General features: G+C 18.3%; 3 protein-coding genes across 3 annotated transcripts; 1 reads left to right on the top strand and 2 right to left on the bottom strand.

Moving 5' to 3' along the window:
* Positions 1–5,399: 5,399 nt before the first annotated feature.
* Positions 5,400–6,380, bottom strand: MKS88_002607 (uncharacterized protein; the record flags this gene model as incomplete). The annotated part of the gene is made up of 2 exons (XM_067215629.1): positions 5,400–6,185; positions 6,306–6,380. 2 exons carry the CDS (start codon positions 6,378–6,380, stop codon positions 5,400–5,402), a joined length of 861 nt encoding a protein of 286 aa, XP_067074037.1.
* Positions 6,381–8,270: 1,890 nt separating this feature from the next.
* MKS88_002606 (uncharacterized protein) lies at positions 8,271–8,936 on the bottom strand (the record flags this gene model as incomplete). The annotated part of the gene is made up of 2 exons (XM_067215627.1): positions 8,271–8,839; positions 8,915–8,936. The coding sequence occupies 2 exons, from the start codon at positions 8,934–8,936 to the stop codon at positions 8,271–8,273; spliced, it is 591 nt and encodes a 196-aa protein (XP_067074036.1).
* Positions 8,937–12,131: 3,195 nt separating this feature from the next.
* Positions 12,132–13,047, top strand: MKS88_002605 (uncharacterized protein; the record flags this gene model as incomplete). Its single annotated transcript, XM_067215626.1, has 2 exons — positions 12,132–12,198; positions 12,776–13,047. 2 exons carry the CDS (start codon positions 12,132–12,134, stop codon positions 13,045–13,047), a joined length of 339 nt encoding a protein of 112 aa, XP_067074035.1.
* Between the last annotated feature and the right edge of the window lie 3,209 nt (positions 13,048–16,256).

The raw sequence follows: 16,256 nt of genomic DNA, 5'->3' as shown, positions 1-16,256 counted from the left end.
TTAAATAAATGCATTTATAATAACACTTAAATAAAATCTGCATAATTAGAACTAAATACAATAGTTATTTAGTAGACACTAAAATATTCATATAATTATCACTATAATAATAGGATAATATAATAATTCCATACAAAAGATCATCGAAAAAAAAAAAAATTAACTATATTACACAAAAAAAAACCTATAAGATATATTATCCATACAATAAGTATTTAATTATTATTAATTCAACAACTGTGTTACATTATATATATCAAAAATTTAATATATGGAATGTATATAATATTGATATATAAAAGTTATAGCAAGGAAATTTTCACGAAATAAAATATAATTTTCGAAATACCTAAGTCAAAATAAATTAATAATACTTATATCACTAGAAAAATATACATAATATATGGAGTTTATATATTTCTATTTTGTAACCATCCTTTCAAATGCTTGGATATATATCTTCTTCTATAAATATTCATCCATGAATGTAATAAATAAAATAATATAATATATAAACAAAATATAGGTGATTAAGTGATTTATAAATATTAACACTTAATGTGTTTAATCTAAACATGAATTATAATTTATTTTACTAGTCATTAATTATAAAAAATTTTATATAAATTATTGTTATATCATTGTTAATTTGAAAACTATAATTATATATTCTCATTCTCTTTTTTCTAATTACTAATCAAAATTAGATGTATTATTATTTTAAAATATTAATACAGTAAGCATACAATAATATTGTAGCAAATTAACAAAATGATTATATAACTTTAGAATATCTACATACAATAAAACATAACTACTTTTATATTTATTATCAGTACCAAATTATATATATTTTATATACCTTAATTATTCCATCTGATATAAAAATTTTATATTCTCCTAATTTATAGTATATTGTTAATTATTACATTCTAAATAAATGAAAATATTACCTATTAATATCTGTTTAAAACTAATTCACAAATTTAACTTTTCAATGATATAAAAAATAAAATAAATATATAATATATTTATATAATATCAATATAATATATATTAAAATAAATTATAAAATATAGAATCAACAATACAATCAGGGATTATAATAATGTAATAATCGGTTTTTACTTTTCAATAATTACGAAGTTTCATAATGCACAAATTATAAAACAATCATAAATTTTTCATATTTAAAAAAGATATTATTTTATTATATATTTATATTTTAATAATTATGTAATAAGAAAAACACCAAAAGACTTATAAAAATATTATTTATATAAATATATTTTCCTACCTATAGCTCATATAAAATATTATATAAAATAAATAATAATAATGTTTTTGTGTGAAAATATATCTCTATATATATGTCAATGCAAAATCGCGTGCTCACATAGTTTTATTATAAACTAAACAAAACATATTTATTGTTAATTTAAAACAAATCATATATTTTCTTTAATTACCTTAACAAATAATGATTTTATAAAAAAATAAGTTACAGAATAGAAAACATTAATTGTTAATTAAAATATAATTTATATGAGATCTATAAAATTATACTAAAAATTCTACTATTTATTCATTTTGAAGCACAGACATATATTTTTCGCAGAAAACTATTTATATGTACAAGTATAATTATTATAATAATTATTTTTAGATAAACTTAAATTATATGTTAAAACAATGATAGGAAAAATTTTAAAAGTTCAACTTCACAAAAAAATATAGAACATATATTTATATTATTGTGTATTTAAAAGACGTGTTATATTCATGGATATTTTTAATATATTAGAAAATTTAAGCATGTTTATTAAGAATATAACTAAATATATTACAGATTTTACTTAAAATCAAAGACTGAATTACACAAAAATATACGTTTACTATTATTTATTTTACTCAGTAATCAATTTAATTTTGCTATATTTTTCATTATTCCTTAAGATCTTACAAATTCCTGTTACAAGCAAAATTATCGATATAACTATAAGTATACAAAATAATGTTAAAAATACATAAGCATTTGCTGTTTTCCCCCACTCTTTTACAAATCCACACAAAATTTTCCATACATTTTCATCACTAAGAGATTCCCATCCATTATTGATATAATTTAATTTTCTTAATAAGTGTATACCTATTGCAAACAAGTAAAAAATGACATAGCAACTATATATCCATAATTTTAAAATATTATTTTATTATTACTTTTCAAATAATTAAATTTATATAAATATGTTACATTTTACCAATTCAATGAATAAATATAACTTGAAAAATATATTATATATTTTTATCTTAATATTATTCAAAAAAAAACTAATATTCATTAAAATAAAATAATATTAATTCATTGATACATATAAAAATAAATTATTATTTAATGTAGTTCACTAATTAAATAATTTTTCTTTAAACATTTTAAGAGTAAACTAATAAAAATATATGTTATATATTGTTACGCGGGTAGAATTCTTATACAATAGAGAATATAGATAATATATATATATATGTATATTATATTTTTTTACATATTAAAAGAATAATTGATAATTTTAAGGATGCTAACTTATTAATAAATATAACTTTAAAATAATTATATATTGGGATAATTTGTTGTATTTTTCTTATATCATACACTTTACTATAATATTAAAATAAAATTAATAATTGTAGTAATAAATAAATATAGCAATATTCTGTATAAAATTTTTTATTAAATTATTTATAACACTTTCATTAGTTACTACTTAAGCACATGTGTTCTTTTATTATATATAATTTGTTCAAAAAATGCAATTTATTCTATTTAATCTATTAAGAAATACTTATTTTAAAGGATAAAAAATATATATTATTTATTTATTCATAATAATATTGGAAAATAATATGCTCAAATAAAATAAATTAAATGAACTTCCATTTTTTTTAAATGAAATATTTAATTACATAGACTTAATATTTTTAATATTTTATTAATTAAATATATATATTTACAAATAATATTAAAATAATAGTAAATAAAAATAAAGAAAGGGAGATAACTGGTAAAAATTAATGTAGAAATATTAAATGTAATTCTATTAGTTTTATATATTTCAAATAAAATATATTTACAAATAACAATTTGCGGTTTATAATATATACATAACTATAAGAAAAGGTGTTAGATTTATTTACTGAAATGCGTGATTTAGCAATTTTTCTTTTGAAAACATTAAAACGAACATATTATGTATTTATTTATTCTTCTACAAATAAATAATGTCAGCAATATAATTTAGTGATATAATTTAAAGAATGAATGTAAATAAATAGTATTTGGCTAAATATATCTTTATGCGAAAGGATGTTTTGTGTTAATATATTTCCCGTCTTTAATTATTATATCTAATAATTTAATACTTATATATATATTATCTGTAAAAAATATTATTGTAAGTATGTAATATTAAAATATTTTATTTTTCATCTAATATATTACTATTCAATGGAAATAATTACTTTATTATAAAAAATCAAAAAAATTAAAGTAAAAATTCTATATTTATATTGAAAAGAAAAAGCATATGAAAAAAAAATTATTTTGCTTTTATTGTTTAGAACCACTTGTAGAGTTATTGTGAATTTATAAGTACTCTTAATATTTTTAACTTTGTTGATGCTATAATTGATTTATTCATACTTTTACATACATTTAATGCATCCTTCTAAAATAGATATTAACCAATTTTAAAAACTTATAATATACATATATAACTTCTTAAAAAGGTATCTTATATATAATTGAATTCTTCAAAATATTTACATAAATTAAGAATTTATCATCCTTAAAATTGTTTCCTTCCTAAAAAATTTTTTGAAAATGCTTTTTATTAATTATTTATATATATGCCTAAATTGGTATATTTTTCTCAAATTAAAGTATAATGTGTGAAGAGTTTACATGCATTAAATATATTTAATTTTATCCTAATTAAATAACTATATGGTGAATTATGCTTGTACATAGATATTCTTATTTATTATTCAATGTTTCTAGCATTCAATTGTATATTCAATATTTTTTTAGTTATTGTGTTCTTCTAAATATATCATTCATATTAATATATTGTTTATCTTATAAATATAAAGTTCAATATTATACCTATATAATGAAAATAATTTTTCTTCTTTCAATATTATTTTTTCTAAATAATAATAAAAATTTATATTTAAAATGAAAAGTTTAATCCATAACATTTTAATAGTATGTATTCCTTTATTATTTTTCCTTTGAATTGTTACATTTTTTCGTTTAAAATGACAGAAGTTAAACATTAAAAAACGCTATATAGTTTAATAATAAATAATATGAATAGAATTTCATGATTTTATCCATGTGCCTTTATAATATTGTAATTTATATAGTTTCTATATTTACATGTATCTATAAAATTAACTCATTCAATATTCTATGTGCTCAAAGATTATAGCAGTTAACATGAATATATACAAGTTATTAGGAAAAAAAAAATAACGTTCTGTTAATTTTATGATTACAACTTGCACTTGTCGTCATAGGACTTTCTATTTCCCTAAGATTGATTTCATATATATAATAAGTTTAAATTATAAACTTTTTATATATGTATATGTTTTACATGGTTTAACACTATCATATAATGTACTAATAAAAATAATTATATAATGATTCATTAATATTAACATGGTACTTTATTTTATTTATGTGAAATGATATTTCATGTGTATTAGTATATATTTCTGCTATATTATATAAACTAATATATAAAAAAAAAGAAACCGTATAGTATATTTTAAATAATATTACATATAAATATCAATGCAATAATATATATTCACTTAATGTCATTAAACAAAAGACAAGAAATATATATTTACAATTTAAAAACACCAATACAGTTTTTTTAAGTATTCCCACAAATAATAATTTCATTCTGGATTAAAAGAAAAAATATAATGTACAATTTCTTATAGATAGAATATAAATTAAAGAAAGACTTAAAATTAGATGGGTTGTCCTATTATATATTAATTATAATTCATAAACTTATATTTTATATTATAACCTATTCAATTACACAAATAAGTATATTGAAACATAATATTTTAGTTAAACTGAACAAATTCATAAAAGTATACACTTAACAACATGAAAAAATTCAAATTGTAGAAAAATTCTAAGAAGATAATATTATCCGATTGTAGTGCACAAAAAATAACATTTACACCAAGGTTTATACTCAAAATTATAAAATTTAAGCAATTATGGGTATAATTAATAAATACATATCTAAAGATATTATAGATTCACTTTTATGTTAACTAATTCACTGAATAAAAAAGCATATATCATTTTATTCTTTTTATCTTTTCCTAAACTTAATTTTTTCATATTTCTTAACTTTTTTATGGTAGTAAACAACCTTTAATATGAGGGTTATACCTAATATAATGAAAGGTAAGAAATACACTACAATACCAAATAAATTATTTAAGGTACAAAACTCATTACAACTTCCACTTCCTCCGCCATTACCATGGTGATTGGAGTACCATGATGCGCATTTAGTCAGCCATGATGGTAAATAGTCCTTCAACGTTTTTGCAATACTCGATAACGATTTTATATGGTCCCACAAACCTATATGATACCATAGTCCCCCTGTGTTAGGAGATATTAAACCCATTGTTAAATCTATCATGAGTACAGCTATAAAAAATAGGATCAATAATATAGGTAAAGCAAATCGTAGTCCATATTTTTTACGTATTACTCTTGTATAAGTCTTATCGCTAATTGTCCTATTATTTTTAAGAAAATCTAAATAATCCAGTTCTTTGAAAATTTTTGATTCAAAACGAGAATATTTGTTTGTTTCAAATATACATGATTTATTTTTATTAGCTTGTTTATATCCCTCTGTATTCCTTAATAAACTTCCATTTAATTCTGTTATTTTTGTTGTTGTCCCTTTTTCGTCATTTGATATATCTCCTTTCTTGGGCATTCCTATATTTTCTTTATTTGCTTTTAACTCTAGAGCACTTAAATTCTTAGGCTGCCTACATTTTCCTAATAATCGATGAGCTCTTGTATTTAATTCCCTGTCAAATATGCAATTGTTGTTTGAGGAGTTGTCGAACGTAATCTAAAAAAAATAAAGTAATTATTAGTTATATAAAATTAAATAATTTTATATAAATAAACGAAATAAATAGAATACTAAAATTATGAATAACATGAATATTATATAATAATGCTTTCTTACTTTATCTTTGTTAAAATAGTACATCCAAGTTACAAACATAAAGATAGAAAATTTAAAGAAAATAATTATTTTCATTTTTTTTTCAATATATATTTTTAATGCTGTTCTATATTAACTAACAAATTAACAATAATATAATATTTTTTTAATGATACGGACATTATGTTTATTTATTTAATTTTTTTTTATATTTTTCAGTAAAAATAGAATAAAACGAATGTTATTATATAAAATTTTTTATAAGGAAAATAATGAAAAGTAATTATAAAAATATATTATGCATATTTTATCATAATTATATTTATAAAATAAAAATGTTCATTAGAATAATATAATTCGATTACTTTAATAAATATTCAAAATACATAAATTAATTATATAAAATAATAAATTATTTAAATGTTTTATTTATTAATCCTTTTATTATTTAAGTAAAAAAATAAATAATTTTTTATTATACCTAAATATTCAGTTTATATAGAAGATAGAATATATAGAACATAGAGTATGTGGAATATAGAGATTACATGATTTTTTATATTTTTGGATAATAGTAACTAATTTTAACACTGTTTCAAAAATAATTTTAATTTTATAAAATGTTTAATTTGAAAAAGCAAGATGTCGTAGTTAAAAAAAATTAATTATTATAATAATGTAATAAATGTAATGATGAATGAAAAGATAAATATTGTGTACACCATTTTAAAATGTATTAAATATTACTTGTTCACTCCTTAATTTCGTATAATATATATAAAAGTTCCAATTAATATCATACTATCAAATCCATAAAACAATATACATATAAGTATTAAAAAAAATTAGAATTGTTTATTTTTTTAAAAAAATTTTTTAAAGACAAAAAATCCAATAAAGTTTTATTTATACTATTATGTGTAAATGAAATATTTCAAAATTCTTCAACTATATTTTATTATTTTGTTTTAAATAAATATATATGAATAGAAGAAAATTCAGTTTAATAAAAAAATATATATATATATATATATATATGTATATGTTACAAATGAACTAGTAATAACTCATTAAATTTATCTAATTAATTTAAAATTTTAATTATATGAAAAATTTTCTAAAACGTATAGTTTATTTATATGGTAATTATTAACACAATATACATTTATGTAATTTCTCTAAAACTTAATTGTATTATTATACTCAATAACATATCAATAAATAGTTAGAGCTCTTCTTTTAAATGTAACTGTTTGAAATCTTTAGGTTAGTATTTATAAATAATACGTAATTAAAAGGGTATGTTCTTTTATTATATATAATATTGTAGTTATAAAAAGCGAAAAATTTAAACGTCCGTTAAAAAGATTTTTATAATAGATATATTTTTTTACACATTTTTATAAATTATATTTCACATAATAAATACTAAGTTTTCCTTTTAGAATTATATATACATATGTATGTGTCCATATATCAAAATATATACATTACTTCCCATAGAATACAAAACAAGGCACATTTATCTTTAATTTAACATTAATATTAGATTTTCTTAAAAAAATACTATATGGTAATTTTAGATTATAACAGAATATAAAATAAAAATAAAAATGATCTAGTACAAATATTAATTATTGCATTTCTAAAAAATTATACGAATTGTACTACTAAGGACTAATTTTGAAGAACAAAATTATAAATACATAGAAATATATTTAAATGGACAAATATATAAATTATGCCATAAGGTTTAATCAATATACAATTTTAATTTAAAACACATTCAAAAATATTAAAACAATCAAATTCTATAAAAAACAAAGAAAATATATATTTGTGTTTGTGTATTAAATAGATTGCACATACTCTTGTGCATTTAATATATTTTAGATATAATATATATCCTTATTAATATATTACTATAATTGCTATAGTTATTACTTCGTATTAAAGACATCTTTACAGAAAGATATACATTACTTATTAGTTATTATACTCATTAATTATCTTAATTTTACTATATTTTTCATTATTCCTTAAGATTATATAAATCCCTATTATAAGCATAACAGATAATATTACAATAAGTATGCTAAAATATACTATATAAGAATAGGTATCCATAATATTTGTCATCTTTTCTATAGCATCATAGAAAAAATTCCCTACTGTATTATTTGTAATCTCCATCCATTTAATATTATTCAAAAATGTTAATCCTGGTGATAGGGGAATTCTTACACCTACCAAGAAAAAAAAAAAAAACATAGCTACTCCAAATCCGTAATTTCTAAATTTTATTTTTTTTAAAGCTATATCTCCAATTCTCCTTCTTTTCTCCAAAAAATCATCATATCCTTTTTTTTTAATCCATTTTTTGCCAATATGAACATGTTTTCCATCAAACAATCCATTATTGTAATCAATAACATCTGTATAATATTCGGCATTCTTTAATAAACTTCTATTTGTTTGTTTGCTTTTTCTTTTGTCCGCTTTTTCATTAATATATATAGATATTTTTTCATTCACTCCATTTTTTAGAAACTTTTCTTTCAAAAGAAAATTATTTAAATTATCCTTTTCATATTTTCCTAGTGATCGATAATTTCTTCAATTTAACTTACCAAGATGGTAATTATCATTCATGAATTTGCTAGATATACTCTAAACAGAAAAAATAAATATTTATTATTAAAACGATTATATAATATAATGCTAGAAAAAATGTTAATAAAAATAAAAAAACACTACAAATATAATAAACATAAATATAGTTAAATTATATAATAATGCTAGATCCTGATTAAAATAGCATATCGTGTTAAAAGGAAAAACGAAACTATTTTCATAGAAATAAGAAAGTTTTTTTCGTGTTCCATAATATAAATCATTAATATTTTATTATATTAAGAGAAAAATAAATTAACGAATATATACTTCCAGTGATAATGTATGCTCTATTTATTTAAACAATTATTTTTATTATTTCTTCAAAAATAAATTATAAATTGAATATAAATATTTTATATTTTACTATAAATACAATGTAAAACAACATTAAATATATACTTTATAGTTTTTATCCTAATGTTATTTAAAAAAAAAATAGATATCCTTGAAATATAATAAATTGAATGCTTAAATAAATATTCAAAATATGTAATTTATTTATTTAATTCAGGTCACAAATAAAATAATTTTTTTATTAATCATCTTCACAATGAACTATAAATTAAAATGTTCATTCTTTTTTATATATATATAATGAGTTGATGTACTATACAGAATTCAGAGTATATATATATAATATATTCCTCTGTACATTAAGATTATTACTAATAATTTAAAGGATTTTTTCCTATTAATAATTCTAATTTTATAAATATTATATTCCGGAAAAACTGATTATCTTTAATAATAAATTAATTATTATAATTTTGGTATTATTAAAAGAATACAAAAACTTACATTGTGTCATTTATATAACGTGAATTAATTCCTCCACAAACACATATAATTTTTTATGTTGTATTATTTTCCTTAGAAAGTACACATTATACGATATTACAAAATCTATAAAGAAATATTTATTTTAAAAGTAAATAAGGGATGATTTATTATTTTTTTTTTTCATATTTATTTACTATTATCATTTTTATTAATATTTAATTTATACAACTATTTGTAAATAACGAATATTTGAACTCATCTTCTAAATTTGTTTATTTTTTTATAATTAATTATATATATTTAGATGAAATATTAATAGAGTAAAAAAGAGGGAAAAAAAAAAGGGGTTAAGGATAAAATGGATATAAATATTGATTAAATTTCCATTTTTTTAAAATATATCAAAAGTAATGAATGTACTCCTAATATGCAATATATAATATTTACATAATAAATAAGAAGGAATAAGAATATAATCTACTAATATAAATGATTTATTAACTTATTTAATTATTATTTTAGAACAAGTATATTATTTTTAATATATCTTGCTGTAAATATCTACAGCTGAAAAGATATTTTGTAGGTGGACTGTAGTAGAACTCCTTAAATATTTAAATAATAAATATTTTAGCGAATATAATTCTAATATCTATAAAATATTATTTAAAAAATTTTATGGCCATTTTATATTATTTTCATTAAGCGTATAATTTAAAAAATATTATATATATACAAACTATAGTAATTATGTGGAATAAAACTTTATATTATTTTTATTAAAGAGTAAAAAATTACATGTAAATGAATATAAAAAAGAAAAATATATCTAATTTTTAATATCTAAAAATTACATTATTAAATTTTTATTGATTTAATATATATATATTATTGTAGTAACATTTATGAAAAAACTAATTTATTTTCTTTTAGCATTTTCATAAACTGTCCATCTAAACTTTTACTTACCGATAATATATCAATATGAAAAATACCTTATCCCATATAATATATATGTAATTATGCTGTACATAAAACTTAGATAATAAATTAAGGCAAATAAACTCTGCATAAATAAAATCCTATTTAACATTTATTTGTAATTGAACCTTTTCAATTTAGTTAGATTCACGGTTTTTAAAACATTTTATGAGATATCCTTTTAAGAAATAAATAAATATTGTATAAATGATTTATCATATTCTCAAATTAATAAATCCTAAACCCACAGTTTAATTTCTGTGGAAAATGCACAATTTTCTTATTATTACGTATATATATAATATGTCAATAATTTTTTTTTTTTTTTTTTTATATACATGTCCTATTAAAGTTTGTACGTTCACATGCTATGCCTTTTTTATATAAAATAAAATAAGATAATTATGTTTAAAATTTACAAATAAACATGAAAATATAAAATATTTATAAATTTCACCTTTAAAAATATTATTTTCATATATACACAATCAATATATTACCATATTCACCAAAAAAAAAAAATCATTAAAGCGTTCAATTTTTATGGAGTCTTATATCTTATTTATATGGTTTAAATATAATTTACACAGATACCTGAATATCGACTTTTTGGAAAAAACATAATACTTTTTAATTTTTCCTTTTTTATAAATTTACTCATAAATTTAATATTTTACTATTTCTAAAAATTTTGCATATTTGAATAAACACATATAATTTTTCCATGTACAGTGAACAAATATGACTAATTACATAATAATTTCATAAATATAATTCTTGCACAAAATGGAACTTATATACATGTTCAATTAAAAAACCATAGTTATGAATATTATGCTGATAAAAATCATATTACCTAGTCCAAAAGTGCAACATCCTATTTTTCAATATCCTACAGGAATATAATCAATTTCAATTAATTCCAAATCTCGTAAAACTGTCACTTAGAAAGTTATAATATTGAGAAATGGCACCTACTAATTATACCACATATGAAGTTGATTCCTTATTTCCATTAATTACATTAACATTTATTCTAATATTTATTTTTATTTTTTTTTCTAACAATAAAAATTATTCCAATTAAGTATATTAATAATCTACTAGATTCACTATTTTACGCCACTAAATTACCATTTTTATAGTACTGCATTTACGAAAATGTAATTTTCTTTTAAATGTTTTAGTTTGTCTGTATATTTTCACTTTATATAATACAAAAAAAGTAAATATTTTGAAATATCTTGATGAATGCAAGGATCGTATAATAATAAATAGTACTAAAGATGATAAAACTATTCTTGTAACAGTAGATATTATATTATATATTATACTGTAAAAAATTATAATTTATAAATATTCAACAATAAATATATTCGTTCATATAAAATAAAATATTAAAAGAGTTAAATGAAATTTATTTTAAAAATGCACAAAAAAAAAATGTCAATAATTCATTTAATTATAATATTTCAACGTAATATTATAAATGTATGTTCTATGGAAAACTACAAAAGTCTCATGCAAAAAGGAGCCTTTAATTGAGCCCAAGTATATAATGAACAAAATATAAAAAAGTATATATATTTTAGGAAAATGTATATATTTAATAAAGTGTAAAAAAATAATAAAATATTAATATTAATTAGACAACCAATACTAACGTTAGTACTAAAAATCAACATATATAGTATATGTAGTATTTATTCCAAAAAATATATTTATATAATATATACATATATATATGTATAAAAACAATTCTAAAAATAAATAAGAATAAATTTTATCACTAAGCATAGTAGAAAAGGAAAAGATTCATTAATTTAGCTAATAAAATATGTAATAAGAATTGATAATTCTAGTAATTTATTTCATAAATATATTTATGTTATATTGATGTACATTTTAATATAACTCTTAAAAAAGTACAAAAAAGACATTAAGAAGGTAAGTTAAATAATTGGAAATATTATTACTTTCACATTCTGAGAGTAAAAATGATATTTTAAAACACTATCACTTATAACATCCATTATACCATGATAAAATTATAGAATATATAAAAATAAATGAAACCTATATTGTGAAAAACTTAAATTTGTCAAATAGCAAAAATGTAAGATATAAAACTATTGTAGAAATACATATGAATGTACACAATGAATGCAGAAATAAAGAACGCCAAATCAACGAAGAAGAATTTTTATCAACATTATTACAAATGTTCACAGAAGAGGAGTATACGATATATCCTAATTTGACAAATGATGAGTTAATGGAAAATATTAAATGTATAAATGATATTGAAAAACAAAAACTTTTATGAAATTATGTGATATAAAAACATAAAACTTCCTGATAAATTTATTATAATAGACCGCTTCAACATTTTAAAGTATTAATGAAAAAAAGGAAAGGCATACATAAAAAAAGTTCAAGTATTAAATAAGAAATATTCTAGCGAATATCAGTATATTCCATTTATACAAATACAAAAAGGTGCTTGGATTCAATACATATCAAAAAGGGGTACCATTTATAGAACAATATTTAGAACAGGATTCTTTATGGAATTGACAGAAAAATAACAGGATATTTCATGTGAATATGAAGAAAATAAAAGGGAATTATCACTAATAAATACAGAAGAATTTCATAACACAGATATTTATATAGATATATACGTATATGTATATATTACTACTAAAAATATATATACTCTTACATATGATGGTATTACAAGAATTAAAAAAAAAGGAAAATATAAAATATAAGGGGAAATGCTAGGATATTTTCATAAATGAATGAGAACAGAACCAAATTTATGGAAAAATTCAGAAATAGAAAAAACCTAATTAATTTTAAAGGAGGAAATTTGGAAAATAAAAAAAATATAGGTCATATAGGGGGAGATAATTTTAGAAAGGAGATAGACGATTGGATAAGTGAAGATAATGCAAATGTAAATTTCACAGTTAATGATGAGAAATTAAACAAAACCGTTGAAATATCAGGAACTCATATCTTATAAATTCATATGTATGCATCCAAAGTATATTCTGATGATATTTCAGATAAAACATCCGTTGTCCATAAAAGATAATTCTTAAATACTCTGATATCATAAGGGAACAAAAAAGAACAATGTTATGAGCAATATAAATAAAATAAGCAAAAGTCATATATATAAATAAATATGCATATTAGGAGATATACATAACATATATATTTCTTTTTATTTCTGTATGAACATCTAGAAAAAATTTATATTAATCTTTAAATTAATAAAAATGGGAATATTTTAATGCGCATGTAAAAAAAAAATTAATTGTTTTGTACTAATTATTAGAATATTAATTCACGAAGTTTTAAGTAATGTTTCTTGGCTGAATCATTAAAAACTAATTTTATTCGTAAAATTCTAAGATATGTTAAATATATATCCTATTTTAAATACCCATTAGTTTATAATATATATATATTAGATTAATACAAAATATTGAAAAACAGTCTCCCAAAATAATAATATTATAGAGAAGATTAGTAACCTACAAAAGAATTCGTTTAATTATATGCATATTATTTGTCAATTGTTTTTATGTTTTTCTTAAATATTTAATTTGTTTATACTTCATTTATGTAATCTATCACTGAAATGTTATAAGCATAATAACATAATGTTTTTCATTAAGAGGAATTTATTTTTACTATGATTTATAATAAGAACATTTTTATTGCACCTTCAAAAAGAACAATAATTATATTCTTAATCTATTTTTCTTTTACATTATGCTACAAAGTTACATGTTATGGTGAATATCACTTTCTAATATGTATAATATAATATAAAGTTTAATAAAATTATTTTTAATCTAATACGTTATTAAATAAATAAATATATTTGTTTTTTGTTTAATAATACGTAAAACGTAATATATTATATATATATATATATAATAAATAATTTTATTTTCCAAAGTTATAACACAATTAATAACATTATATTATATTTTTTATTTAATGATGTTTAGATTTGTAAAAACGTATATGTATATATAAGTATACCCATGCATATATCTCTTTTTCATTTCAAAAATTTGTTTTTTCCTATATCGGTTTATGACATCTAAAATGAATGATTAAAATATTTTTGAGAATTTGTAAAATATAATTATTTTATTATATTAATTGTGAAAGACAATTATAAAAATGGAATTAGCTTTAATAAGTATAATTAAATATATATTAATATAGATATAATATATATTTTTTTTATTCGTAAAGTAAGAAAACAACATAATAGAAAGTTTTTTCATATATACCGTAATATTTATTATTTGTCTGTATTATAAGATGAAGGTTGATAAAATATTTAAGTATAAAGTAGTAAAATATAGCTGTAATAAGATTTCTTATTTTTGTTCTCGAAATTTTTTTTTTAAATATTTTAGAATATATTACTAACTTTTTTTCTTTTTCTTTCATTAATGTTATTTTATTTAATATAATTTTTTCTGCAGAAAGGAAAGATAATCTTAATTTACTTTTTATAATTAAATATTTTTTTTACATAAAAAATTAAAGAAATCTTAATCGTAATTTCTCTGAGATTTTTAAAAAACTAATTTTAGAACAAATTAATACATCAAATTTGTATGTGTAACATAAAGCACATTATTATTATACATTCAATAAGCCTTTTGCATATTTTTTATCTACAAAAAAAGTTATTTTCTTTTTTCTTTTATACAAATTTACAAGTTCCTTAAATTCAAAGAAAACCTAATTTCATTATATGATAATATATTTCCAATAAACTGAGCTCATTCATATAATACGAACATTATGTGTATGAAAACTATGTATAATAACTAATATAAGGTATTGTAAATGAAGTTAATGACATTGATAAAGAAATAACAAATCATAAGTTATTGCATAATTCCTCATATAGTAATTTTTTAATGCTTTATAATTATGCTGAAAATTTTGTTAAAATAATATATTTTCGTATTCACTTATAATAGCATCCCATTCGTAAGTACATTTAAAATATAAATTATTAATACTTTATACATATATTGTTTAAAGGCATCACTGCTCATAAATTTTTATAACATTCATGTTTGTTTGTATACATAACATCTTAATTAGCATTATCTTAAAAATGTACTATAAATAAAAATAAGTTTCATTTTAAATGACTTTTTTTTAATTTTAACATATTAATTCATATTTCACGTACATAATTCTTGAATAGAAAAAAAATCTTTATCTATAATTCATCATTCTTAACTATTTTTTATATAAAACTCATATAAATATTCTGTAAATCCAGAACCATATTACAAATTAAGGCACTTTTTATTTATGATCTTGGCATTTCATGTAAAAAAGACATCAAAAGTACAGTGATATACATAAAAATATAAATATATTTTAAATATTTAACAATTTTTCGTTATAAAATTTAACAAAAATTGTTTTCGTAAACTATACAACATTATATTTTCTAAAAAATAAAAAGTTTTTAAA

Source organism: Plasmodium brasilianum, chromosome 8 (genome assembly GCF_023973825.1).
Source record: "Plasmodium brasilianum strain Bolivian I chromosome 8, whole genome shotgun sequence".
NCBI classification, from domain to species: Eukaryota; Apicomplexa; class Aconoidasida; order Haemosporida; family Plasmodiidae; genus Plasmodium; species Plasmodium brasilianum.
Note: the sequence above shows the minus strand (reverse complement) of the source record. Positions and strands in the feature narration are given on the sequence as shown.